This window comes from Helianthus annuus, chromosome 8 (genome assembly GCF_002127325.2).
Source record: "Helianthus annuus cultivar XRQ/B chromosome 8, HanXRQr2.0-SUNRISE, whole genome shotgun sequence".
In the NCBI taxonomy this organism is placed as follows: domain Eukaryota; kingdom Viridiplantae; phylum Streptophyta; class Magnoliopsida; order Asterales; family Asteraceae; genus Helianthus; species Helianthus annuus.
The window spans coordinates 152,373,067-152,385,957 of NC_035440.2; the positions used below are offsets into that span (position 1 = coordinate 152,373,067).

The 12,891-nt window shown below is 44.7% G+C and overlaps 1 protein-coding gene across 1 annotated transcript; it reads left to right on the top strand.

Moving 5' to 3' along the window:
- The first annotated feature begins 11,690 nt into the window (after positions 1 to 11,690).
- On the top strand, positions 11,691 to 12,581 carry LOC110870632. Its single transcript, XM_022119813.1, has one exon. The coding sequence runs from the start codon at positions 11,691 to 11,693 to the stop codon at positions 12,579 to 12,581; it is 891 nt and encodes a 296-aa protein (XP_021975505.1).
- Positions 12,582 to 12,891: the final 310 nt, after the last annotated feature.

Below are 12,891 nucleotides of genomic sequence, written 5' to 3' on the forward strand. Positions count from 1 at the left end.
ACCGATAATCTAACATATATCATACCACTTATGGTGTCGAGTCTTGCACGTGGAGCGAAGCGTCGTTGTGGATCGTTGAGCACTGTACAGGTTATAGTCTGGTTTTATCAAAAATCTTTTCCCATTTTAAAACCAAGTTCACTATAACCAATGGCTCTGATACCAATCTGTCACACCCCCAAAATCCACCATGCGGAGTACCACCGCTTGGAGGCGTGATGTGACCAGGATCGAGCCACCAATCATATTGAACAATGTATTTAAGTAAATAAAACCAACCACAATACAATTGGTGACCAAAAGCCAGTTAACCAAGTTTTAAATTTAAACAGCGGAAGCATAATACGTGATACCAAAATATAAGTTCATAGACCATGGTTCATAAGTTTAAAGTCCAAAACGTAGGTTTAATAAGTTCATAAAGTTTATTTATTAAATACGGGACATATCAGTTCGCATCCCACAACGACCACCTCCATATGCAAGCTCCAAGCATTTAGCGACCTGTAAGGCATGTAACAACGAGTCAACAAAATGTGAAAACAAAAGTCATTAGAAAACAAGGAAACCCTAATACTCTCTCTAGCAATGGCGATTACTGATCTTCACGCAACTCTACCTCTTTCATCGTGATTTCTTAATCAGATTAGTCATTAGAGTCTTACATCTAATACGAATTCTGGTAAGGATCTGATCGATTTTGTCTAGGGTTTTTTTGTTCTCTTTATCGCCGCCCGCAATTCCCTTGTTTGAACTGTTGATTCGTTGGTATATCAGCCTGATTAACCAATTCGTATATCAGATTTATGAGATTCATGGGTTAGGGTTTCCTGCTAGTTTAGGGTTTCTGGTTTGCTTTTCGTTTTGTTGGTTGGTTTGGATTGTTTGGTGCTTTGCGGCTGACTTATCATAGTGTTAAAGAGAGTTTTGCACATCAGATTAGGGTTCATCAGATTCGGCTATATTCAGATTTGTTACGGCTGCTAGGGTTTTCAGCCGTCATATCTTCAATTTCTGTTGACTGTCACTAGGGATTGATCATATGGCTGTTGATAAGGATGAACAAACTGAGGATAATTCAAACGTTTTTGCGAGAAAGATCCGTAGTATCGATGGAAAACCTTTTGAGCCAAGACAGAATTCACAAATTCCTACGGTTTCAGAAGTGGGTAATAAGAAGGTTCGGTTCATGTTACCGCTGAATGATACTGACTACGTTCTTGGCTGTTCGGATTCACCAGATGAGGATTATGCAATGGTTTTTTATAGGCGAAAGGTATCATTTGTGCTCCCGCTAAATGATGTCAGCCCGTCTCGTGTCCGAAAGCAGGAACAGGGTGAAAATGCTCGAATTCAACAACATTTGTATGCTGATGTGGTTCTAAACAAACAGGTTGAGCAGAGTGGTCCTAAGTGGGTTGGTAATCCAAATCAGGCTCAAAGTGAAGAGGAAAGTGCTAGGAAGACCAATGATGTGGCTAACCAAGTTCTGAAAGTCAATTTTCGAAAGCTAATCTCAGATGCCTCTTTGGATGGTGTGGATGTAGTGCTTCCGATTGACTCTGTTCGTCAAGTTAACAACAGGTTAGCTAACACTCTTTATGGTTACTTCCTGGGGGATAGAATTGCATATCCGGTTGTTGATTATGTGACAACTCGAAATCTAGAACCTTTCGTTGTGTCTTGATGTAGCTTGCTTGTACGTTATGTGACTAGTTAACCGGTTAAACTTAATGATAAACGTGAACTTTTATGTGCTTTGTTATGTGTGCATTTGTATGTATATATGTATGTGTTATATGCGAGCCGAGAACCCAACACGAAACAACAAGGACCCGACTCGAGACCATGTGGTCTCGAGTGAACCGTAACCATTAGGCCGGTTTGGGCCTTTGGCCGGTTGGGCCATTTGGGCCGTAAACCCTTAACCGAACCCATTAAGGGTGCAACACTTGGAACTAGCATATATATAAACCACCCTTAGTCATTTTTACCATTCGTTGAACAAGAACACACACACACTCTCCTATCTTCTCTCTCACTAGAACTCTAGAACACAAACACACCTCCAAGCTCTCGGATCCAATCGGTTGGCACAAGAACTCTCGGGTTTGGAACTTTGGATCGGCACACACACACACTTCACCAACCGGTTAGTATTTCTTGATATGTTAGTAGTTCATGTTGTGTTTTGGTGCTTGGATTGATGATTATGACAATATGATTTATGCATGAATGTTTCTTATTAATTGTTGTCAAAAAGAATGATATCACATGAATGATGTTTTATGTGTGTTAAAAAGTTTTAATGATTGAATGTGTTGCTAAAGAACTCATGATATCTTGTGTTAAATAGAGTTTAAACTACTAGATTTTGATGATACATGAAATCGGGTTGCACTTGTCATGAAATCGGACTTATATGAAAACCGAGTTGTGTGTTATGCTAAGTGTTTTGATGCTTGTTCATAGTTTTGGTTGAATAAGTGTTAAATATGTTATGAACTTGATGAATATGTGTTTGAACATAGGAAGAACAATTTGAATGATAGTTGAAGATGTGAAAACCCTTGTGATTTTGATCCATTTTTTCTAATAGCCTGATTAGGAAAACTGTTAGTGGAATTCTATTGGTTGTTTCCTGATTTGGGCCTGATTACATTGTACCATTAAGCTGACCATACCTGAATCAACACTGAACGTGAAAATGACAGCATACCGACTCGCAATCACACGGTTGCGACTCGCAACCACAGCGTGACAACTCGAGACCACGCGGTTGCGACTCGCAACCATAACAGGACAAGCCGAGACTACAGGTTACGAGTCCCATTGCGACTCGAGACCTCAGCATGATTAGCCGAAACCATGGTCGCGACACCGGTTGCGACTCGCAACCATTTATGATCAAACAACATGACTCGAGACCATGCTTGCGAGTCCGGTTGCGACTCGAGACCACACTTATGGGCCTAAGTTGGTGGGCCGGCCTTGTGGACTTCTGTGTTGACTGATTAATACGTGTATTGGGCTTAGGTAGAACTTGTGGGCCAAATGTGATACTGTGCACTATTGTTAAACTGCCATGATAGAAACTGTATGCCGTAACTGCTACTTGTACGTGCACTGCTTGGTTTGAATCTGATTATAAGTGATATCCGTGTTAGGACATTATTGACTACTTGCGACTTGATTGATCTTTCTGTGATTAACTGCCGAGCAAACCAAGGTGAGTTCACACCCTCTACAAAGCATGGGATTCCCTGGGTTGGGAACGGGGTTAAGGAACGTGGATTCCTCGTCCTCCTTGGGTAGGACGTCAGTAGTTCAGGAATGTGATTCCTCGTCCGGACGGACGGATAAACGTACTAGACTAAAACTCTATCACGAAGTCCCTCCTTTTTGTATCGACTAATCGCCGGGCCAATGGCGAGCGGGTCATTAGTTAGATAGCGCTATTTAGGTCTGACAAGCCTCACACCGTGCCGCAGAGGACGGGCGTGAACTAATGGATCTGGGGCACGTCAATGATGATAGACATTGATGTTTTCAGGGCACATAAACATGACTACAGTCAGCAGTCGATATGGTAACGAGTCTAGTGTACGCATGGGGTAGCCCCCACGGCCGAAATGTCTGATAACTAACATGGGGTAGCCCCCACGGCTGGAATGCCGGAGTAACTGGGAATGAACATGTCACGTTTTCAAACTATGGGGTAACCCCCACGGCAGGATGCCAGTTAAAGGAAACTGTTTTCGGAATAACTAAAACAAACACCCAACCGTGAACTCACTCAACTAGTTGTTGACTCGTTACTACATGCTTTGCAGGACCATAGGTACTCAGCTGGAGCTTGCATGGAGGAGGATCGTTGTGGGACACGGATTGCTGCGTGCTATGTTAAACTTGAAACTTTTGAACTTATGTTATAACTTTAAACTTATGCTTCCGCTTGCAACTTAACTTGTCTGTTTTGAAACACCAATCGTATTGGTTAACTTTTATAACTGTTTATATGCTTGTTCAGTATGATTGGTGGCTGGATCCTGGTCAGTCACGCCTCCAAGCGGTAGTACTCCGCAGGTGGGATTTTGGGGGTGTGACAGATTGGTATCAGAGCCATTGGTTATAGTGAACTTGGTTTTAATAAAGGAGAAACGTTTTTGTTAAAACCAGACTATAACCGGTTTAGTGCTCAACGGTCCACAACGACACTTCGCTCCTCATGCAAGGCTCGACGTTCTAGGTAATATGATGTATGTATATTGCCTACTTGTTAGTTACGTAGTACATTGCTCATGGTATGCTTGATTAGTATAACTACTGTTGTTTGAACACGTGTGTGCTTACTCTGTCCTACTATCGTACTTTCGCGAACCTCTCTCACACGTATTACTCTTATTATGAAGAACCATGTCTGGACGCGTTAACATGACACAAGCCCAGTTGACGGCTTTGATCAACGAACGAGTTGCCGCAGCGCTTGCAGCTGCAAACGCAGGAGGTATATCCTGCAGTCCGAAATTGTTCTAGGGTCATTTGGATCCTACCCTCGTGAACCAACCTTTGTGTTAAACTCTGTCTTTCTTTCACCTACCTTAGGTCAATATGCTCAGGCACCGGTGTGCACTTTTAAGACCTTTATGGACTGTCGACCCACTACTTTTAGCGGCACTGAAGGAGCAGTAGGTCTCCTACACTGGTTTGAGAAACTGGAGTCTGTGTTCGAAATGTGCGAATGCCCTGAAGCGCGCAGGGTGAAGTATGCTACTGGTACTCTCGAGGGTTTGGCCCTCACGTGGTGGAATGCTCAAGTGCAGATGTTAGGGTTGGTTGCTGCCAACGCCACCCCATGGGAAACTTTCAAGGAAATGATCAGGGAGGAATACTGCAGTCGTGACGACATTCACAAGCTGGAAGATGAGTTCTACAATCTCAAGATGTCGGGGTCAGAGATTGAGGCATACACTAAGAGATCGCATGAGCTTGCCTTGTTGTGTCCTACTATGGTGGACCCTCCGTATAAGCGAATTGAACTCTATCTCAAGGGCTTGGTGCCAGAGATCCAAAGTCATGTGACTTCAGCAAACTTGACTACTCTCCAGCAGGTTGTACAGTTGGCTCACCGTCTTACTGACCAAGCGGTGGAGCAGAACAAGTTACCGAAGCGTATAGGTGCTGCAACTACTTCTGGTACTTCTAGTGGGGATAAACGGAAATGGGATGGAACTTCAAGCAGGGGTTCAACTTCTGTGCAATCTCAGTCTCAGCAGAGAAAGACGGACGATCACAAGAGCCCCAGTCAGCAATCGTCCGGTGGTCAAAGTCATGGTGGATACAAGGGGAATCACCCCAAATGCAATCGTTGCAACCTACACCACAGTGGACCATGCACCAGGGGCAACTGTCATCGGTGCAACAAGCCTGGTCATGTTGCAAAGGATTGCAGGAGCGCATACCCCGCCAATCAGAATCGTCAGCAACCTCAGCAGAACCAGCGACAGCAGCAGGGTAACAACAAAGGGTGCTTTCAGTGTGGAGCTGAAGGCCACTTCAAGAAGGATTGTCCCCAACTGAACCAAAACAACAACAACAACAACAATCAGGGGAATGGTAACAATGGGAACAACAACAACGGTGCTAGGGGACGAGTGTTCGTGATTGGTCAAGGTGAAGCAAGGAATGATCCCAACGTGGTGACGGGTAAGTTCCTTCTCGACGACTTTTATGTTACAGTCTTATTTGATTCGGGTGCCGATACTAGCTATGTGTCACTAGAAGTTAGTAAGATGCTTAAGCGTATTCCTACACCCCTGAGCGACAAGCACACAGTAGAGCTAGCTAATGGTAAGAGCTTGGAAGCCTCACACGTAGTCAAGGGTTGCCAGCTTATTCTCGCTAACCAGACCTTCTCTATCGATCTTATTCCTATTGTCTTGGGTAGTTTCGACGTTGTCATTGGGATGGATTGGTTGTCCCAACACCGAGCAGAGATTCTTTGCAACGAGAAGATCGTTCGTATTCCTGGTTTAGGTAGTGAACCTCTCATGATTCGTGGCGACAAGAGAAGTGCTGTTGAGAACATCATCTCTCTTCTTAAGGCCCAGAAGTGCTTACGAAAGGGCCACACTGCGATTTTGGCTCTAGTTACTGATACCACAGAGAAAGAGAAGAAGCTAGAAGATTTTCCCGTTGTACGCGACTATCCTGAGGTATTCCCTGAGGAATTACCTGGTCTTCCGCCTCATCGCCAAGTCGAGTTTCAGATTGAACTAGCTCCTGGAGCCGCGCCTGTAGCCCGTGCACCTTATCGTTTAGCGCCATCAGAGTTGGAAGAACTCTCCACGCAACTACAAGAACTCTTGGATAAGGGTTTTATTCGTCCTAGCTCATCGCCTTGGGGAGCTCCAGTACTTTTTGTGAAGAAGAAGGATGGTACCTTCAGAATGTGTATCGACTATCGCGAACTCAACAAGGTGACTGTGAAGAATCGTTATCCTCTACCGCGTATTGACGACTTGTTCGACCAGTTGCAGGGGTCGAGCTACTACTCAAAGATCGATCTGAGATCGGGATATCACCAGCTGAGAGTTCGAGAAGAGGATGTCTCTAAGACGGCCTTTAGGACTCGATATGGGCACTATGAGTTTTTGGTCATGCCGTTTGGGCTGACGAACGCACCGGCAGTTTTTATGGATTTGATGAACCGAGTTTGCAAACTGTACCTGGACAAGTTTGTTATAGTCTTCATCGACGACATCCTGATCTACTCTAAGAGCAAAGAGGAACACGAACAACATCTACGACTTATTTTGGAACTCCTTCGGAAGGAACAGCTTTACGCAAAATTCTCGAAATGCGACTTCTGGCTTCGAGAGGTCCATTTCCTAGGGCATGTGGTGAACAAGGATGGGATTCACGTTGATCCATCCAAAGTGGACTCTATTAAGAACTGGCCTGCGCCCCGCACACCTAAGGAAATTCGCCAATTTTTGGGATTGGCAGGTTACTACAGGAGATTCATTAAGGATTTTTCTAAGATTGCGCAGCCTCTGACCTTGCTAACATAGAAAGGCGTTGTCTATCATTGGGGAAATGCACAAGAGTTGGCTTTTCAGCATCTAAAGGATAGACTTTGTAGTGCACCTATCCTTTCACTGCCAGAGGGCACAGACGATTTTGTGGTTTACTGTGATGCATCAATTCAGGGTCTTGGTTGTGTATTGATGCAACGAGATAAAGTCATAGCCTACGCCTCACGACAACTCAAAGTTCACGAGAAGAACTACACGACGCATGATTTAGAGCTGGGAGCTGTTGTTTTCGCACTTAAGTTATGGCGGCATTACCTATACGGAACCAAGTGCGCCATCTACACCGACCACAGGAGCCTAGAGCACATATTCAAGCAGAAGGAACTGAATATGCGGCAGCGACGATGGGTCGAGCTGCTGAATGACTACGAGTGCTCTATCAGGTATCACCCGGGCAAGGCCAATGTTGTGGCCGACGCCCTGAGTCGGAAGGACACTGCGCCTAAGCGCGTAAGAGCTTTACAACTCACGATCCATTCTAGTCTACCTTCGCAGATACGAGCTGCTCAGATAGAAGCACTGAAACCAGAGAACGTTAGAGCTGAAGCCCTACGCGGGTCAAGGCAACGCTTAGAACAGAAGGAAGACGGTGCTTATTATGTAACAGGACGCATTTGGGTCCCACTCTATGGCGACTTACGAGAACTTGTGATGGATGAAGCGCACAAATCCCGCTACTCGGTACACCCTGGTTCGGATAAGATGTACCACGATATTAAAACTACGTATTGGTGGCCTAGCATGAAGGCCCACATAGCAACTTATGTCAGCAAGTGTTTGACTTGTGCGCGAGTCAAGACGGAATATCAGAAACCCTCAGGCCTACTTCAGCAACCAGAGATACCACAATGGAAATGGGAGCAAATTTCCATGGATTTCGTTACTGGCCTACCTAGATCACAGCGCAGAAACGATACTATCTGGGTGATCGTGGATCGACTCATGAAATCCGCACACTTCTTGGCAATTAAAGAAACAGATAAATTCTCCACTCTGGCGGAGATATACCTCAAGGAAGTTGTTTCGAGGCACGGGGTGCCCACTTCTATCATCTCTGATCGAGATGCACGTTTTACTTCGGAACTATGGCAAGCAATGCACAAGTCTTTTGGCTCACGTCTTGATATGAGCACAGCGTACCACCCACAGACGGACGGGCAGTCCGAACGAACTATTCAAACATTAGAAGACATGCTTCGCGCTTGTGTAATCGACTTTGGCAACAGCTGGGAAAGGCATCTGCCACTCGTGGAATTCTCGTATAATAACAGCTACCACACCAGCATTAAAGCTGCTCCGTTTGAGGCATTGTACGGACGTAAATGCCGGTCACCCCTCTGTTGGGCAGAGGTAGGAGATAGTCAAATCACTGGTCCAGAACATGTGGTAGACACTACTGAGCGGATTGCTCAAATACGACAACGCATGGCGGCCGCTCGTGACCGTCAGAAGGCCTACGCCGATAAGGGCAGGAAACCACTTGAGCTCCGGGTTGGGGAGCGGGTTCTACTCAAAGTTTCACCCTGGAAGGGTGTGGTTCGTTTTGGTAAACGAGGCAAACTCAACCCACGATACGTTGGACCTTTCGAAATCCTTGAGAAAATAGGCAAGGTGGCCTACAGACTGAACTTACCAGCAGAACTCGGTGCAGTTCACAACGTTTTCCATGTGTCAAATCTGAAGAAGTGTCTGTCAGATGAGACGCACGTAGTTCCTCTGAAGGAACTCACGATCGACGAACAGTTGAAATTCGTCGAGGAACCAGTCGAAATCACGGACCGGGATGTTAAGGTCCTCAAGAGCACTAGAATACCTCTCGTTCGAGTTCGTTGGAACTCACGTCGCGGCCCAGAGTTTACCTGGGAGCGCGAAGATCGGATGAAACAAAAGTATCCCCAACTGTTTGAGAACAGTACAAACGCTACTGAGGCTGAAGCTACGGAATTTCGGGACGAAATTCCAGATCAACGGGGGGGTGGATGTGACACCCCAGGAAAACCGGGAAAACCATGCAACTTGACTAGCTTCCTCAGTGAGTGCCATCAAATTTCGGGACGAAATTTCTTTCAACTTAGGGATGATGTGACAACTCGAAATCTAGAACCTTTCGTTGTGTCTTGATGTAGCTTGCTTGTACGTTATGTGACTAGTTAACCGGTTAAACTTAATGATAAACGTGAACTTTTATGTGCTTTGTTATGTGTGCATTTGTATGTATATATGTATGTGTTATATGCGAGCCGAGAACCCAACACGAAACAACAAGGACCCGACTCGAGACCATGTGGTCTCGAGTGAACCGTAACCATTAGGCCGGTTTGGGCCTTTGGCCGGTTGGGCCATTTGGGCCGTAAACCCTTAACCGAACCCATTAAGGGTGCAACACTTGGAACTAGCATATATATAAACCACCCTTAGTCATTTTTACCATTCGTTGAACAAGAACACACACACACTCTCCTATCTTCTCTCTCACTAGAACTCTAGAACACAAACACACCTCCAAGCTCTCGGATCCAATCGGTTGGCACAAGAACTCTCGGGTTTGGAACTTTGGATCGGCACACACACACACTTCACCAACCGGTTAGTATTTCTTGATATGTTAGTAGTTCATGTTGTGTTTTGGTGCTTGGATTGATGATTATGACAATATGATTTATGCATGAATGTTTCTTATTAATTGTTGTCAAAAAGAATGATATCACATGAATGATGTTTTATGTGTGTTAAAAAGTTTTAATGATTGAATGTGTTGCTAAAGAACTCATGATATCTTGTGTTAAATAGATTTTAAACTACTAGATTTTGATGATACATGAAATCGGGTTGCACTTGTCATGAAATCGGACTTATATGAAAACCGAGTTGTGTGTTATGCTAAGTGTTTTGATGCTTGTTCATAGTTTTGGTTGAATAAGTGTTAAATATGTTATGAACTTGATGAATATGTGTTTGAACATAGGAAGAACAATTTGAATGATAGTTGAAGATGTGAAAACCCTTGTGATTTTGATCCATTTTTTCTAATAGCCTGATTAGGAAAACTGTTAGTGGAATTCTATTGGTTGTTTCCTGATTTGGGCCTGATTACATTGTACCATTAAGCTGACCATACCTGAATCAACACTGAACGTGAAAATGACAGCATACCGACTCGCAATCACACGGTTGCGACTCGCAACCACAGCGTGACAACTCGAGACCACGCGGTTGCGACTCGCAACCATAACAGGACAAGCCGAGACTACAGGTTACGAGTCCCATTGCGACTCGAGACCTCAGCATGATTAGCCGAAACCATGGTTGCGACACCGGTTGCGACTCGCAACCATTTATGATCAAACAACATGACTCGAGACCATGCTTGCGAGTCCGGTTGCGACTCGAGACCACACTTATGGGCCTAAGTTGGTGGGCCGGCCTTGTGGACTTCTGTGTTGACTGATTAATACGTGTATTGGGCTTAGGTAGAACTTGTGGGCCAAATGTGATACTGTGCACTGTTGTTAAACTGCCATGATAGAAACTGTATGCCGTAACTGCTACTTGTACGTGCACTGCTTGGTTTGAATCTGATTATAAGTGATATCCGTGTTAGGACATTATTGACTACTTGCGACTTGATTGATCTTTCTGTGATTAACTGCCGAGCAAACCAAGGTGAGTTCACACCCTCTACAAAGCATGGGATTCCCTGGGTTGGGAACGGGGTTAAGGAACGTGGATTCCTCGTCCTCCTTGGGTAGGACGTCAGTAGTTCAGGAATGTGATTCCTCGTCCGGACGGACGGATAAACGTACTAGACTAAAACTCTATCACGAAGTCCCTCCTTTTTGTATCGACTAATCGCCGGGCCAATGGCGAGCGGGTCATTAGTTAGATAGCGCTATTTAGGTCTGACAAGCCTCACACCGTGCCGCAGAGGACGGGCGTGAACTAATGGATCTGGGGCACGTCAATGATGATAGACATTGATGTTTTCAGGGCACATAAACATGACTACAGTCAGCAGTCGATATGGTAACGAGTCTAGTGTACGCATGGGGTAGCCCCCACGGCCGAAATGCCTGATAACTAACATGGGGTAGCCCCCACGGCTGGAATGCCGGAGTAACTGGGAATGAACATGTCACGTTTTCAAACTATGGGGTAACCCCCACGGCAGGATGCCAGTTAAAGGAAACTGTTTTCGGAATAACTAAAACAAACACCCAACCGTGAACTCACTCAACTAGTTGTTGACTCGTTACTACATGCTTTGCAGGACCATAGGTACTCAGCTGGAGCTTGCATGGAGGAGGATCGTTGTGGGACACGGATTGCTGCGTGCTATGTTAAACTTGAAACTTTTGAACTTATGTTATAACTTTAAACTTATGCTTCCGCTTGCAACTTAACTTGTCTGTTTTGAAACACCAATCGTATTGGTTAACTTTTATAACTGTTTATATGCTTGTTCAGTATGATTGGTGGTTGGATCCTGGTCAGTCACGCCTCCAAGCGGTAGTACTCCGGAGGTGGGATTTTGGGGGTGTGACAGATTACTTTGTGAGAACAAATTGGAAGAAACATGGTCTTCAGAAATCGATGATGAATTCAAATGGGTTCTTTTTCTTTAAGTTTGAAGATAGAAAGGGAATGGACGCTGTTCTTGAAGGGGGTCCTTGGATGATCCGTAACAAACCCTTGTTTCTCAACATTTGGTCCCCTACAAACACCCTTAAAAAAGAAGAGTTGAAAAAGGTTGCAGTTTGGGTAAAGTTACATGACGTCCCTCTAGTGGCTTATTCTGATGATGGGTTAAGCATGCTGGCTTTAAAAATTGGATCTCCTGTGCGGCTGGATTCGTATACTGTTGATATGTGTAATGAGGCTTGGGGACGGAGCAGCTATGCTAGGGCTCTCACTGAAATATCAGCTGATCAGGATTTGAAAGACACTGTAACCATGGCTATTCCTGAATTGGATGGAAACAAATATGTTACCGAGACTATTCGGGTGGAGTATGAATGGGAACCTCCGAGATGTACTCACTGCTGTGTGTTTGGGCATGACTCTGAGGAATGTCCTACACGTATTGGCTCAACATCCAAAACTCCTATTAACAGGCCAATAGTAGACGAGGATGATTTTACTGAAGTTCCGGTTAAGAAGAGTGCAAAGAAGAATGGCTTTCAAGTTAATAACCAGAAGCCTAAATTTGAATACAGATCGGTGGATAGGAAGAAAAAGGCCGCTACTTCTCAACAGGTTTCTACTTCCCATAAAATCCAAACTCATAATCCGTTTCCTGCTCTTGAGTGTGTTGGGAGACGGGGTGTTTCAACTCAAGATAGAAATAAAGGGGGTAGACAGGTTCATGTGGATTTAGATGAGGACGGGGTTGAAGTTGTCTATGATGAAACCAAAGATTCGGGTACATATCCTTCGACTCCTAGTACAGGGGCAAGCACCTCTTCCACAAAGATCTCCAATGGTTAGTTTGTCTTTGGTTCGTCTAAAGGGGCTGCCGGTTCGTGGCAACTTCATCTTCGATGATGGAGGTTGAAGATTTTGGTTATGTATTGTTTTGTCTGCTAGATATCTTTGCATGATGTGTAGTAGGCTAGGTTTGATGTGATGTCATAGGTTCTTTTATGATTGTTGGCTTAGATATATGGGGTATGTCCTGTATATGAACTAGTGTGGAATTCATCCTCACTACTTGTACTTATTTGCGGTTTATAATAGATTCACCGGGGTAACCCTTTACCCAAAAAAAAACAACGAGTCAACAACAAAGTTGAGTGAG

What these genes read in the sequence shown, in the direction of transcription:
- LOC110870632 (XM_022119813.1), top strand. Translation starts at nt 11,691, where the DNA reads ATGAATTCAAATGGGTTCTTTTTCTTTAAGTTTGAAGATAGAAAGGGA.